At 41.5% G+C, this 14,469-nt stretch overlaps 1 protein-coding gene across 3 annotated transcripts in view; it reads left to right on the top strand.

The window, feature by feature from the left end:
- LOC116311274 (partitioning defective 3 homolog) overlaps positions 1-14,469 on the top strand; it is a 354,699-nt gene that overhangs the window by 36,947 nt on the left and 303,283 nt on the right. For all 3 annotated transcript variants that reach the window (XM_039617400.1, XM_039617399.1, XM_039617402.1), the window contains exon 2: positions 352-453. In XM_039617400.1, the coding sequence (XP_039473334.1) occupies positions 352-453 (102 nt within the window). The remainder of the gene's footprint in view (positions 1-351; positions 454-14,469) is intronic.

Genomic DNA, 14,469 nt, shown 5'->3' with positions numbered 1-14,469 from the left:
ACATGCATTCCCTTTTCTACATCGACATGGAAATATTGTGAGGCATATGCTTAGTTTGCAGGCCATCCAGCAGGGGATTATAATATTTCATAACCGCTATCATGATGTCAATCCATAACTATGTCAGAGCTTCTGTGTGCCAGCTGACTGGATCATGATATGAACCACATGGTGATCAGATCAGCTGATTGCTACAGTCACAAGCTCCTAATTCATTCGGTTTGGGAATCCTATTATAATATATATGGCTTTACGTACATAATGCTACAAATCCTGATTCTATATGGTACAAATCGAGCTGATCTCATTACACAGATAATACTTTAACTCTTTTTTTTTCTCCTCTCCTAGGACCCCAGCTACTGGGTTCAGGTGAACAGGTTGGAACATGGCGATGGCGGCATTTTGGACCAGGATGATATGCTATGCGATGTGGTGGATGACAAAGATAGGGTGAGTCGAAGTCGGTGTTAGATTGCGAGAAAGAATGTATTTGCATAGCTTATTGCAGATTGTATTTGTTTATTTGCCACACTGTCCTGTTATTCTATCTCTTCTCATTTTCATTCAGCCTTGTAGGCAGAAAAAAAATATTATCTGAACTCTAAAATGTTTGTGCATGAAGCCTTGGCCATACTACAAAGGTTTCACTGACATGTGCTTATGATTACACCTGCCTGCTTTTGCTGTCATCGTTGCTAAAACCTTGCAGTGCAGTAAACTGCTGCACCACCACGTTCTCTGTTTAATCATTTCAGCCTGTTGGAAGTACTCTGCAGATTTTATATTTGCAGACTGTTTTACATTCAAGGCTCCACTTTGTGTGCAAGGAGGCACTGTATTTCTGTGTTTACTGATATTCAGTGCATCCACAAATTATTCACTTCTTCCACATTTTGTCCTGTTACAGCCTTATTCCGAAATGGGTTACATTATTTTTCACCTCAGAATACTACACACAATACTCCATAATGACAAAGTTAACAAAGTTTGCATGGAATTCTTGCAAAGTTATTTAAAAACCAAAAAAAGAAAATATGTAACATGCACAGAAGTGTTAACAGCCTTTTCCATAAGACTCACATTTGAGCTCAGGTGCATCCTGTGTGCACTGATCATCTATCAGATGTTTCTACAACTTGTTCAGAAACCACCTTTGGTAAATTCAGTTGATTGGACATGATTTGGCACTGTTAGCCATGGAACCTACTGTATAAGGTCTCATAGTTAAGAGTGCATGTGAGAGCAAAAACCAAGCCATGAAGTCCAAGGAATTGTCTGTAGACCACCAGAAGGACTCCAGGCCAGAGTAGAGAAACTACATTCTCCGGCCTGATTAAACAAAGATTGAACTTTTTTTTGCCTGAATGCCAAACTTCATGTCTAGAACGGGAACCTGCTTGATGCCATCTCTACACTGAAGCATAGTGGTGGCAGCGTCATGCTGTGGGGATGTTATGCAGAGGCAGGATCTGGAAGACTAGTCAGTGTCAAGGGAAAGATCAATGCTGCCTTGACGATAACCTGCTCCAGAGTGCTCTAGACCTCAGATTGGTTGAAGGTTTATCTTACAACAGGACAATGACCCAAAGCACACAGCCAAGATAACAAAGGAGTGGCTTTGGGACCACTCTGAATGTTGAACCCTGTTGAACATCTCTGGAGAGATTTGAGAATGGCTGGCTATGCACCGAAGCTTGGGAGGGTCTGCAAAGGAGAATGGAAGAAACTACCCAAAAACAGGTGTGCCAAGCTTGTAGCATCATGTTCAAAGGTGCTTCAACAAAGTATTGAGCAAAGGCTGTGAATGCTTATGTGCTTGTTATTTTACTGTGTTTCAGTTTTAATATATTTGCTAGAATTTCAAGCACAGTTTTCACTTTGTCATTATCAGATATTGTGTGAGGAAATTTGACGTTTTGGAATAAGCCTGTAACACGTGGAACAAGTGAAGCCCTGTGAATTCTTACCAGATGCACTGGGAGATTGTGTGGGCAAAATCTATGAGGCTTTATGACATCACACTACCCACCCCTCCCCACCCACTAGACAAGTGTAAACGATTACCCACAGCCCCACTGCCTCCTTCCCATGGGAACAGTGTTGGCTACACCTGAGTCACTAGCTCTTTGGTTTTAATGTGTGCCATAAAAATGACTGCTTTTCAGGTCATTTCAATTATTAAATGAAATCATATTGCAAGCAGTTGCAGATGGTTAGTAACTTGAAATCATTTAAAATAAATTCCCATTCACTGCAAGAACATTTGTCAGCTACTATTAGTCACTGCAGTTTATCCTGTGTTGGCATCATGTGGATGATTGATCCGGTGTTCACACCTTTTCAGAGATGTCTTCCACCAAAGCTAACAAGGCCACCACACATTAAAAAGGCAATGAATCATCCAGGTTTCAATTGAACATGTAATCTTTAATTCCTATCTGCTCTGTTTTCTTTCTCTGTCTGATGCCCTGGAGCCAGCGTTATCACTGAAATCTGATACTATATCTTTCTCAGCAACACTGTGTTTTGTCCCCCTGTTTTATGGTAAACAGATCGCTTCCCACAGCAGATACTGTGATGTTGAGCAACTCTGCAAAGCTAGGTGACATAGTTGGTTCTTTCTCTTTGATGCGCACATGCTTTTTGATCTCGTGTGGACATTTGTGCGAGGATGAGACATAGTGTGTTTCAGGCAGCTATACACCTCTATACACCTGACAATGACTATGTGGTGGGTGCCATGGTTACACATCAGGTGGGATCAGTGGGGAGAGCAGCTGTTTTACACCTGCTGCCTGAAACACTGATTTCTAATTTAAAAAAAAATTCTTCTGTTATTTTACTTCTGTGGTATTTGGCTGGAAAAATGCAAAGAAAGAAGAAACAAATGTGGCAGCTATCGTACATCCTGTATACATTTTTGACTTTTCAAGAGCCTCAGTTTGTTCTGATGCTGTGATTCCTGCTCCCCCTGGTGGTCATACAGCATAAGTACCTTCTCATTGATGGCAGAATAGAGAATTTAGGGAAAAAATGAAATTTGCTGACATAACATTTTTAGTTGCCTTGCTGATTTTTTTAAAAAATATTTTCATGTAGCTGTCAGTAGCTAGTTCTAACAGGTTAGCCTGCTCTACACCTGTGGTAGACATTCAGCCTAAAAAGTAAACAGTGACTCTCTGGTCACAAGACCAACATGCTGTAGTAATACTGTGTTGATAGTTACCAAATGACAGAGTGCAGTGTCAGAAAGTCAGCTGGCAGTCGACTGGAACAACCAACTTCAAACTGGTGGAACAGCTCTCCGTTTGAATGACTTTATCTCGTTGTGTGGGTGTTTGCTCCTTTGTGTGTCTGTGTGTGTGTGTGTGTGTGTGTGTGCAGCTGTAGAGGTAAATCCAGTCTGTCCTGTTCTTTCCCTAATCTACTACCCCTCCTTCTTTTACTGTCTAACCTCCTAACAAGCCCATTTTAACCTGGTAATGACAACACATTCTTATATTTGTGAATACTTCCAGGGCAGGAAAACACTTGTGCTGTACAAACGTTAGGTGTTCTCCTGATATATGTGAACCACAAAGCTTTGTGCTATGTTGTTTGAATGAATGTGTATGTGCAAATGGCATAGTCCTTTTGCAGCCGAGATTTGTAGTCAGACGTGCTGCTGATGTTATAAGCTTCAGCAGAAGTTTTCCAGCTCCGTGTTTCTTTCCGTTTACTCTCTGACATGTCACATTGGTGCAGTTCAAACAGGACTATTAGTCAGGAATTTGGGAGACATCACAAATAACCTGCGCCCTTGATAAACATGGTCCTGTCCATTTCAGTCTGTGCATATTCTGGTTAATAGCCCACATAGCGTGTCTTTAGTATTGTATCATTGCCAATGAACTCCAAAGTCAAAGTTCAGTGTTTAAAATGGAGTTTAAATGACATAATTTAACTGTAAACCAAACCAAATGACATAATTTAACTGTAAACCAAACCCTTTTGTTAAGTTCAAATCTCGAATCATTCTGAAATATGTATAATAATATTCAACACTATAAACCCACCACACCTGTAGATAAAACCTCCACACAAACCTCTTGATTGGTTACCGCTGTTTGTTTTTCTGTCAAGAGGACCGGACTTCAGTCGTCTCTAACAAAACATCAGACTGATGCTGCTAATTTTCTCCATGTTTGCTGTTTATAATTTGCAGATGTTTGTAACGATTTCTGTGACATGTAAATGCAAAAAACTGAATTTTAAAGACGTTATCGTGACACGGGAAATAAAAATAGATTGTCAGAAATAAAATACATGAATTGGAAATGCACTGCTGCCAAAGGTGGATGGCCTAAAGCTATGTAGGGAGGGCACTGCTGCAGCTCACTGCTCACCCATGTGCCCAAGGCTGCTGCAGGGTTTTCCTGTGTGTTATTCACCTTTCCTACCAATAAATCTTAAAATAAATGTTGGGAAAGCAACCTGTAGAATATTCAGGAAAAACAAATGTTGTGTATATAATAGGAAAAATGGGAAATATGATGCAGATTACCCATGATGGTGATGTCCACCTATTGCTTGAATAACATATTTTGGAACATTTCTGATCAGAAAAAGCACAATGATGTCTCTTTATGTAGAGTGGACAATATTAAAATGTCACAACAGCAGAGATTATGTTCCTGCTTATCTTAAATAAATCCAGGCCTTTCCCTGCTAATCAGAACGGATACAGGTATTAAGTGCATTTGGAAAGCTATGAAAGAGTTATTCATGGAGTTGGTGTGAGGGTTGATCTGTTTGATGAAGTATGGAGTCAGATCTTTGAGCAGTGGAGGGATATGAAGGGCTGACACAGTTTGTCTTTTTGAATGTGTTGGATGTTCAGACTTCTAAGCTTTTCTTCTTCATCATGTTTGGTGCCTTTTTTCCTTGGTTTTCTCATTAAGGCTCATTTTTTTGGTGCTTTTTAAGAAAAAAATCTATTAGACAGGTCGTATCATAGATATTATTCTGTTGTCTTCATCTGCAAAAAATAGAACTGCGTATGTGCATGCATCTATGCGACTGGAATTTCAATGTGAATGTGTGACTAAAGCATGAATGATCTCACTCCTTTCAAGTTTCGGTGGCTCTACCGTTAGGAGCACGTCATGTCCTCCCAACAGTGCTCTGTGTGTGTGTGTGTGTGTGTGTGTGTGTGTGTGTGAGTGAGTGATATCTGGCTCAGGTTCAGCAGTCAGATTATCATGCTGTGATTCATGTGCAGTCATAGAGCTGCATGCTGCAGCCTGTCTGTGTCCGCTCCATAGATCTTCATACTGATCAACAGCTTCCATTTCACATGCATGAGGTGTACGAGTGTATTTGTACAGCTGGGGTGTTTTTGGTTTTGTGTTGCACACATGACCCTGTTGCTGATCTCAGTTTGTTTCAAGTGTGAAGCTGAACTTCATGTCTTCATTTCTTCCTTTAAAAATCATTCTGAGACAATGATAGTGACGTGTTGGAGTTATTTTTAGATTTTAGATGTTATTAAGATTACTCTATGACTGAAATTTACGCTGAAGTCAGTAGTCAGATCAGTAATCTCCTAACAATATCACTTGTATTTTTGTCTATTACTAATAATCTCTGCTGTTGTACTATTATCTAGTATACTGCAGTAAAGCTAACACATTAATGGCTCATTTACATTTGATAGCAGCTTCCACACTGGCTTTTTGGTGCACACTGCCACCACCTGACTGAAGTGTATTATGAGCAGTAGGTTAGCAGCTACAAAGCTCATTTTGATTTTTCCACTGGAACAAATTAGGATCAGAAGACTGTGTGTTGAAATCATATCCAAACTGTTCATTTGCAGGTGCAAAACAAGCACAAGAAAAGCATTTGTCTGTCTGCACATTTATTGGCTCCCTATGTGATCAGGGCTTTTGTGCATTTAATATTAAAAAGATTCCAGAAAGGGAAAATTATTATAAAAAAAAAGCTACTCCAGTACTATGAACAGCAAAATAATAATAATAATAATAATGATACTTTTTGCCAAGTAAATAATAATTATTTTTGCTATTCTTAGCAAAAATAAGTATCAAGTATTAACTATTCTGACACCATGATGGTATGGGATCTCTGTAACACCCAATAAAAAACCTAACAATGTTTTCATTGTTCTTTAGGAGTTTTTAGGAGTTTAAAAAAATGTGTTAACAGGTTTACCCTCGTTGGGATACTGAAGGATAAAACAAAAAGTGCAAATATGTTCAAATCAAAGTTTCTCATTTAGATTTTATTTGAATATGAAACACGTGAATGAGATGCATAAATAGGGCCTTGGTTGTGCTGTTTATGTGCACTCACAGACCACTTCATTTGGTACACTGTTTTACTGCTCATAAGTTCAAATATCTAATCAGCCAATTATATGGCAGCCATAGCATTTGGAGATTTAGACATGGTCAAGTTAAACTGCTGAAGTTCAGCACTAGCATCACAATGGAGAAGAAAGGTGATTTTAAGTGACTTTGTGGTGGTGGTTGTTGGTGCCAGTTGAGTGGGAGTATTTTAGAAACTACTAATCTACTGGGATTTTCCCACACAGCCATCTGTAAGACTTACAGAGAAAGGTCTGAAGAAGAGAAAATATGCAGTGAGCAACAGCTCTGGATAAAACTGTCTAGTTTATATCAGAGATCAAAGGAGAATTGCCAGATTGCTTTGAGGTGACAGGAAAGCAACAGTAACTGGAATAACCACTTGTTACAATGTATGCAGAAGAACATGACCAACATGTCTAACCTTAAACATGATGGGCTACAAGACCACATCATCTCTTCTTGTGTCAGCCACCAACAGGACATTTATACTAGAGAATAAAAGATTAGAAAAACGATACCTGGTCTGAGTCTTGATTTGTGTTGTGACATTCAGATCGTAGGGTCAGAAAGCATGGATCCATCCTACCTTATCAATGGTTCATACTGGTGGTGATGTAATGGTGGTGGAGATTTTCTTGCCACACATTTGGGGTTGAGCATTGTGTAAACACAGCCTACCTGAGTAATGTTGCTAACCATGTCCATCCTTTTATGACCCCTCTGTACCAACCTCTGATAGCTGCTCCAGGCATGTCACAAAGCTCAAATCAAACTGGTTTCTTGAACCTGACAATGAGTTTACTTTACTCAAACGGCCACCACAGTTACCAGATCTCAGTCCAATAGAGCATCTTTGGCTTGGTGGTCTATTCTGCAGCAAGGCTGCGAAACTGTTGTGTCAGTAGGGACCAAAATATATGAGGAATGTTTGCCATAAAGAATTAAAGGAATTCTCAAAGCAGAAAAGGGGTTTGATCAAGTACTAGCAAGGTGTACCTAAATGAAGTAACAGGTGAATGTATATATGTTGATACATAGGATTTAGTAAAGAAAGCTCAGTCAAGTCACTCAAATGTAGCTTGACTTTAGCAGGGCTGAATTAGGGTCATGGCAATAAGTACTAAGATACAAACACAAGACAAGTCAGTGGTAAAGAGGAGTGGGTAAACTCTGATGTAGCTCTGCCTTAGGGTAAACTCTGAAAAATGAATTCTGGTAGCCATCGAATTGCTGCTTCACAGCTAGAAATGACTGCGATGTAGGCACTTTACGCATACACCAGATGTCAGTGCAGCAATTAGAAAGGCTTCTAGTTGGAAGATGGCCTTAAGTAAGAAATTCACAATATGTGCCTGATGAAATGAGTTCATAAAAGCAGGAAATGTCTGTGATATGGCCAATTAAATGAAATTAGATTCAACTTAAATGCTCATTACAGGGAAATGAGTCTACTACATTAGCGATTACAATGCTGTATTGTCTGTCAAAATTGTTGTGGCACTAGACAAACGTATTGTCTGATTACCGACTACAGAGTTCTTTGAGCTAAATGGTGAATCAAATGAATTACAGATCTTCATTTCATTAGTAGAAGGATGGAACATGCAAAACATGGGCCTGTATATGCCATGGTTATGCTGAGAGGCAAATCCAGTTTAATAGTTCACATCTCATGGGAGACATGAAGCTGCAACTGTGGCATGAAAGAAAGATGCTTAACTGGGATACTCAAGTACAGTATGAACTCTCTCATGTCTGTTCCTACATTCCTCTTTATTACCTTTCAGCGCTTCAGTTTTCCAGCTCCGTGTTTCTTTCCGTTTACTCTCTGACATGTCACATTGGTGCAGTTCAAACAGGACTATTAGTCAGGAATGTGAACAGGGTAAACCTGCTCACATTATACCTTTAGACTCAATAAATGAAGATAATTCAAAGGACGTTGTTCCCCTTGTCGCTTAAAGGCTGGTTCTTCGTCGTTAACAGAGGTGAGACAAAGTGAGCCTGTCCCTGGGCTTAATGAGTGCAGGGGGTGAAGGGTGATTCCTTAAGCCATTAACAGGAAAAAGTCATTATAGCTGAGGTACCTGAATCAGCAGTGTGGTGTTTTGTGTTTTACAGCAGGTGCGTGCAGACGCAGAGCTGCAGTTGAGCAGGTATTGCAGTGACACTTGTGAACCACAAAGAGGCGCTCAAGCCTAGGTTATGGTGGTTCTCCCTATTGTCTGTATCCCGCCTGCTGCACAAATGAGTTTTGTTTTGTTTTTTTGTTCCTAGGGATGGGTGCCGGCCTCAGAGTGACAGGCACGTGGCATTTCCTAAAAGAAAAAGAGATGTAGCCTGACTGTCCAGACTTGACTGCTTTCTTCTTTTGTTGCTAATGTGTCCTGTTTATAATGAATATCACATCCATGGTCTCTGTGGTTGAGCCCCTTGGACAATTGGCATTTTCTTGGCCCCTGAAGTTGGCATTGCCATGGCAACGCCAGTCGAGTGCCAAGTGGGCACCTGTGCTGGGTCGAGATCAAGCCGTGAGTGAAATTAGCCAAGGCTAAAGCAGGGTCCCAGCAGCTTCCCCTGGTACCAGAGCACTGCCAGGGGAAATCAAAGACTAATTACTCTGTTTGTCTGTGTGTGTGTGTGTGTGTGTGTGTGTGTGTGTGTGTGTGTGTGTGTGTGTGTGTGTGCGAGTGTGTGAACAAGGCCTGTTTGTTGGCATACGTTGAAGACTGTATGGTTGGACTGTCTCTGAGATTCCAGACTTGCACTAAGCTGCATTTATTCTTCTCTTTTTCTGGACATCTTAAGTTTAGCTGATGTTGTGGTTAATTTGACTTGTGTAGTACTTCATAAAAGATTTAAGAATCCACTGAGACCAGTTTGATTTTTGCAGTGGAGCATGATAAAGTTTCCTCTGTCTCTGCTTTAAAAGTAGAGACTAAATGCCCAAACGTGCATGTGGCTTTGGCTCAGTTTGTAGAGAAGGTCGTCTCCCAATTTGAAGTTTGGTTTGGTGGTTCGATCCCCAGCTACTCCATGTCAACGTGTCCTCAGGTCCAAGATGCTGAACCTGAAGTTGCCCCCCCCCATTGGAGTGTGTGCGTGTGAATGTTAGAGGTGGCCGGGTGATGGAGGCTTGTAGTAAAACTTGCTTTGAGTGCTCAGTTACAGAAAAATACAGCTATGTAAGTACCAGTCCAACTTTTTATTGTGATAATGTAATGACTCCACAGAAACCAAACTTGTGTGATGATCAATCTGAGTTTTAGTCACAATGTGTGCTGCATTTATGAGTTCCCTGTGGCTACACTAAGGTTTGTGATCTGCACTGAAACCTGACTCATTTCTGATGTAGTTATGTGTCATCAGTGAGTTGGATCCCAGATGCTGCCCTCTTGTGACCTAACAGACTATCATCTTTCTTTACAGTTTTTCTGGTTCTCTGTGAACCACCAGGACCGGTTTCTGCTTTGGAAAAACAAAAACCAAATCCATTAAGCTGATACATTTCTCCACAGTGATGTCAAGATTGAGGCAACTAGTAGTTATACACTTTTGTTTTATCTATGTTAATGCTGCTAATGAAACTAGCATCACAGATACGTCTCCTGGCTAGAGTTAAGTCCAAATGTCTTCTTAACCACAAAGACCATAAAGGAGCATTCAATACCAAGTGAGACATCGTGCTCACACAAGAACTCAGGCCCAGAAATAGTCACACATACATCTCGACAGACACACGCCCTGCCGCAGTCAGCTGTAATTAGCCTGTAAGGACCCAAGTCAGCTCTGCGTCTTAAAAGGCTCAGCGCGCTGGCGGATTTTTATCCTCACCTCCGTTGCTCCGCTCGGAGGCTTGTGGGCGGCAGCAAGCAGTTTTTCATTTCATTTTCCTCTGGGGCTTTGGATTTATTGTCTGCTTGTGCTTGTTTATTTGCTTCCTAGTTTTTTAAACTTCACTTACTCAGGAAAGATTTGTCGAGCGCCGTTGTAATTTTTCAGAAACGCCCTCCCTCTGTTATGCCGTCGTATTCCCTCGCTGTGGTGAGATGCCCATTGCAGCCTCGGTCTTTGTGCTTATCGCGTGCAAAAAGACATCCAAAGTGAGGAAACTCTCTGTGTGCGCTGTTACACTCAGGTACATACATTAGTTACAGAAACCAGCAGGTTTACTCGTCTCTTTTGTAGCAAGAAGACTGTTTACTACGTGAGGGCTTTTATGTTTTCATTGCTTATTTTGCAGTGATTAAAGGGCTACGCCGTGTCCTTATTTTCTGACAAGCTTCTCTAGATGAATGATTATAAGAAACTTGAGCTTTTTGGGGGGTTGTTTTTGGAAGGGCAGCTTTTGTCTGGCTGATTGTTATTTGTGTAGTGTGCCATAGGAGACAATCCAGAGCAGTTCTTTGTTTGCAGTGTAATGGAAGAAGTGTTGTTCTTATGTTTTTATAATACTGCAAGTGCCATCACTGCTGTGTATTTTGGCATCTTGTGACCCCATGTGGGCTAAGTATCTAAAACGTGCAGATTGTTTTCTGTAAAGTAATGCTTTAAGCTGGAAATTGGTCTCGCATCTGTGCAAAATCACAGTAGTGCCCGGCCCAGGTTGTCCTATAAAGTGCAATGCATTTCGAAATGGTAATGCATATGATAAAATTGGGTTTTTCCTTTATGGATTGGATTCTCCAAGTTTTGGGAATTGATTTGCAGTGACCCCCTCTCTGAGGGCCCAAAAAGAGCCAAAATCATTGAATCCCCTACAGTTTTCAATGGTTCAGGTTTTTCCTTTAATTTGTCATCAGTGTTTTTAGTAGCTTTCTAAGTTGTAGACAGAATATCATTCCAAGGTTGCGTCTGCTGTACCGAGTCCAGTGTGTGCCAGATGAGATGAAGTCTCTCTGTCTGACGAACCATTTTTATGTATTGATGCGGAACAAAGGTCATGTTGTGGTTATGAAGCTGAGGTAAGGTAATACAAGTGCATGAAAGCCCAGGGAATCTGCTGAAGCTGCTATTTTAGACGTGCTGAGCCACCAGTATGGATGGCATTAGTCCATTCTTGTTGACAAAAACACAGCTTCAGATGTACGGCCTATGCAGCGTGACATACACAGCCCTGTGCCTGGGGTAAAAATGTTATTGCTCCATATTGCAAAGCAGCAGGCAACTCCTCCATCTTCCACAGTGGGTTTCTCTAAAACTGGTAAAAATGGGTCATGTCACTGAGTCTGTCTCTCAGCTCAGAGGAAATCCAGCTAGTCATGTAGGTGTCTTTGATTTCTCCTGTGTGACAGCTCCCCTACAGGAAGAGACTTTTGCCGATGCGCCAAATCGCTCCTGACGTTGCGTCTGCATGCCCGAATACTGTCTGGAAATGCCAGGCCGTTTAACCAAAGCTGTGGATAGGCAGTGCCAAAGCAACCTCTGCTCTTGAACACGCCTGTGTAGAAAAACAATCCTGCACATACACACATGCACGCGCACACTCTCATCCTTGAGCTGTGTATGGTCGTGTGTCATGCAGGAGGATGTTGGTTCTGGTTGACAGCTGTCAGGGCTGCTTTGCTTTCAGTGTCTGGATACTTTGCCAAACAAGCCTATTATCTGCAGCGGCAAAGTCTTGTGGAGGGGCCCAGCATTGCCCCAGGGGGCTGATTTGGGTCAGGCGCCATGAGACAGGCCCTAAACAGAGGTGACAGATACAGGCACCCCCCCTACTGGGATCCTGCAGGCCTCTCAAAGCCCCCTGGAGAGATGTTCCTAGGAGCACTAACATAACAAAGGAGTCGATTTTCTCTGTTATGTGGCGAGCGCTGCACCCGCAAGGCCCACTGGCATCAGCCAGTGTGAGGTATTGGTTTGGTTTCTTTGCTTTTTATCTTTATTGCCTCATTATGTGGCTGTTGTGAGTTTGGTACCATTTCAGAGAAAAGCATTGTCTCCCCACGTGAGCCATTTCCACCTCGCCTCATGGGGGCAATGGTGCATTCTTCGTGGAGCTCTATAGGCTATGATTGCCAGCTTGGAAATGACTTACACAAAGTCAGAACGAGTTCAACAGAAACCACAATCTTAAACAGAAAACTTTAATCTACCATCAGTTGCTTATTTTGAATATAGACCTATTTCCCTCTCACCCCGCTGCTTCTCAAGTCCTTGTTAAACCAAGCGCGTGTCTCCTCTGCATGACAAGTAAGCCTCTGTAGCTTTTGTCTCAAGAGTCTCCAGACCGTGAGTGGCTGTTTTCAACACTTGACTACTTCTCTTCAGAACCATATATAATTACCCTCACAGATCCAAAGTCACTCCAAGGTTGTGTCTGAAAATTGGCTTTCAAATAGACTCGGGAAGGCAAAGTGCTGTGTCTTAGACTGCATTAATTTATCACAGGGTATATGACATATACCAAGCTACTTGGGATTTTGAGCGCTGTGTGGATTTAAATATTATAGTAATTAGTATAAATGTGCATGTGGTCTGGGGGCTAATGGAAGAAGGAAGGATTGGTAAAGCACATGTGCAAACACAGCAGCTTTTACCCAGAACCACTGGAAATAGAAACATGGTTGACGTGTCTGAATAAGTAAATAAAGGAGCAAAGTATGAAGAGAGAGAGAGATAAAAAATAATGAACAAACGGGAGAGAGATGAGAAAAGCATCCAGAGGGAAAGATGCTAAAAAGTGTGGCGCAGGCATCGCCACAAGCTAAGCTGAGTCTGGCGCTGGCGGTTGGCACCACACCGAGCTGAAGTTGACACTGGCACGGAGACGGAGGGAGGCGATGCCAGGGCCGGGAAGCTAAGCCTGGTTTGGAGAGCTTTAGACAGGCATATTGTAGCAGACAGAAAACTGAATCCCCTCTAACACCATGGTTGTGTGCTCTCATTGCCTGTCTTCTCATGAGAAAAGGCTAAAGACCTCTTCAGATTATGTCCCGTTCTGCTAAAATACTGAAGGCTTACAGACATGCTGAAACGCTACGTGCTCGTCTCCTCCACAGCCGCTGGTCAGGGGGATTTGTCTCTTTGCTGTCCCCATTGTCAGAGAGCTTTTAATATCATTAGTTAATAAAAGTCCATTCAAACAGCAACTGCATTGATTAAATTTGTGATATTAGCCTAATCTTTGCACACTTTGGTTTCTTTAACAGATGTATTGCCTTAATTTCGTTACGCTTTATAACGACAATAAAGAATCTTGAATCTTTAAAAAAATTCTACCAACATAAAAGAAAGCTAAAATAAGTTTTTATGTTCTTTGGTAAAGCATAATGCTCAAATTTAGTCAGCAAGAGCTGTGAACAGGAGGACAATAAGGACAATAAGTCACCTCAGACTAATCTGGAAATTTCTATGAGAAAATTCCAGATCCATCTTATCTGGAACGTTCACAGTTAGCTCTTTTAAACTATACAGGACCATATAAGATTCGTACATTTGAACATTTTATCATCTGTTTGTCATCATCTCTTTCTCCTCCACCCATCCTCCTTCCTCCTCACCTATATCTTCATCTCCTGTAACGAAGTCATGGGTCTAACGCAGGAAAACATACATAAAGATTCTTATTTATCCCTGATGTTGTTGCAATTGCATTTTTCAGCAGATCAACCCTACCGTGTCCGAACAGCCTTAAAACGAGTCTGCTAAACAACAACAACCTTGGATGCACTGCAACTTTCAGTAATGCTAGCTAACAGCGGCAAAAATAGCAGCGCTTACTGACTGAAAAGTTCTGGAAATCCTCAAAAACTCATCTCAGTGTTGCTGTTATTGACTTATATCAGGCTCCTCTCCACAAAGCTTTACTTCCTCCTCCACAATACTTAGGCCATGTCCACACTAATACGTTTTTGTTTGCTTTTTCTCTCCGTTTTGGCCTTCTGTCCACACTGAAACGGCGTTTTCTGTCAAGGAAAACGCAGCATTTTGAAAACGCTCTCCAAAGCGGATACATTTGAAAACGCTGTTTTCGCGTCGCAGTGTGGACAACGGACAGCTCTTTGAAAACGACTGAAAACGCTAGTGTGGACGCGGAGCGTTTTTACGGATGAAAACGCCATTTTCAAATTTATCCGGGCTAGTGTGGATGTAG

The sequence above is a fragment of the Oreochromis aureus genome, linkage group 9 (genome assembly GCF_013358895.1).
Source record: "Oreochromis aureus strain Israel breed Guangdong linkage group 9, ZZ_aureus, whole genome shotgun sequence".
NCBI lineage: Eukaryota > Metazoa > Chordata > Actinopteri > Cichliformes > Cichlidae > Oreochromis > Oreochromis aureus.
Note: the sequence above shows the minus strand (reverse complement) of the source record. Positions and strands in the feature narration are given on the sequence as shown.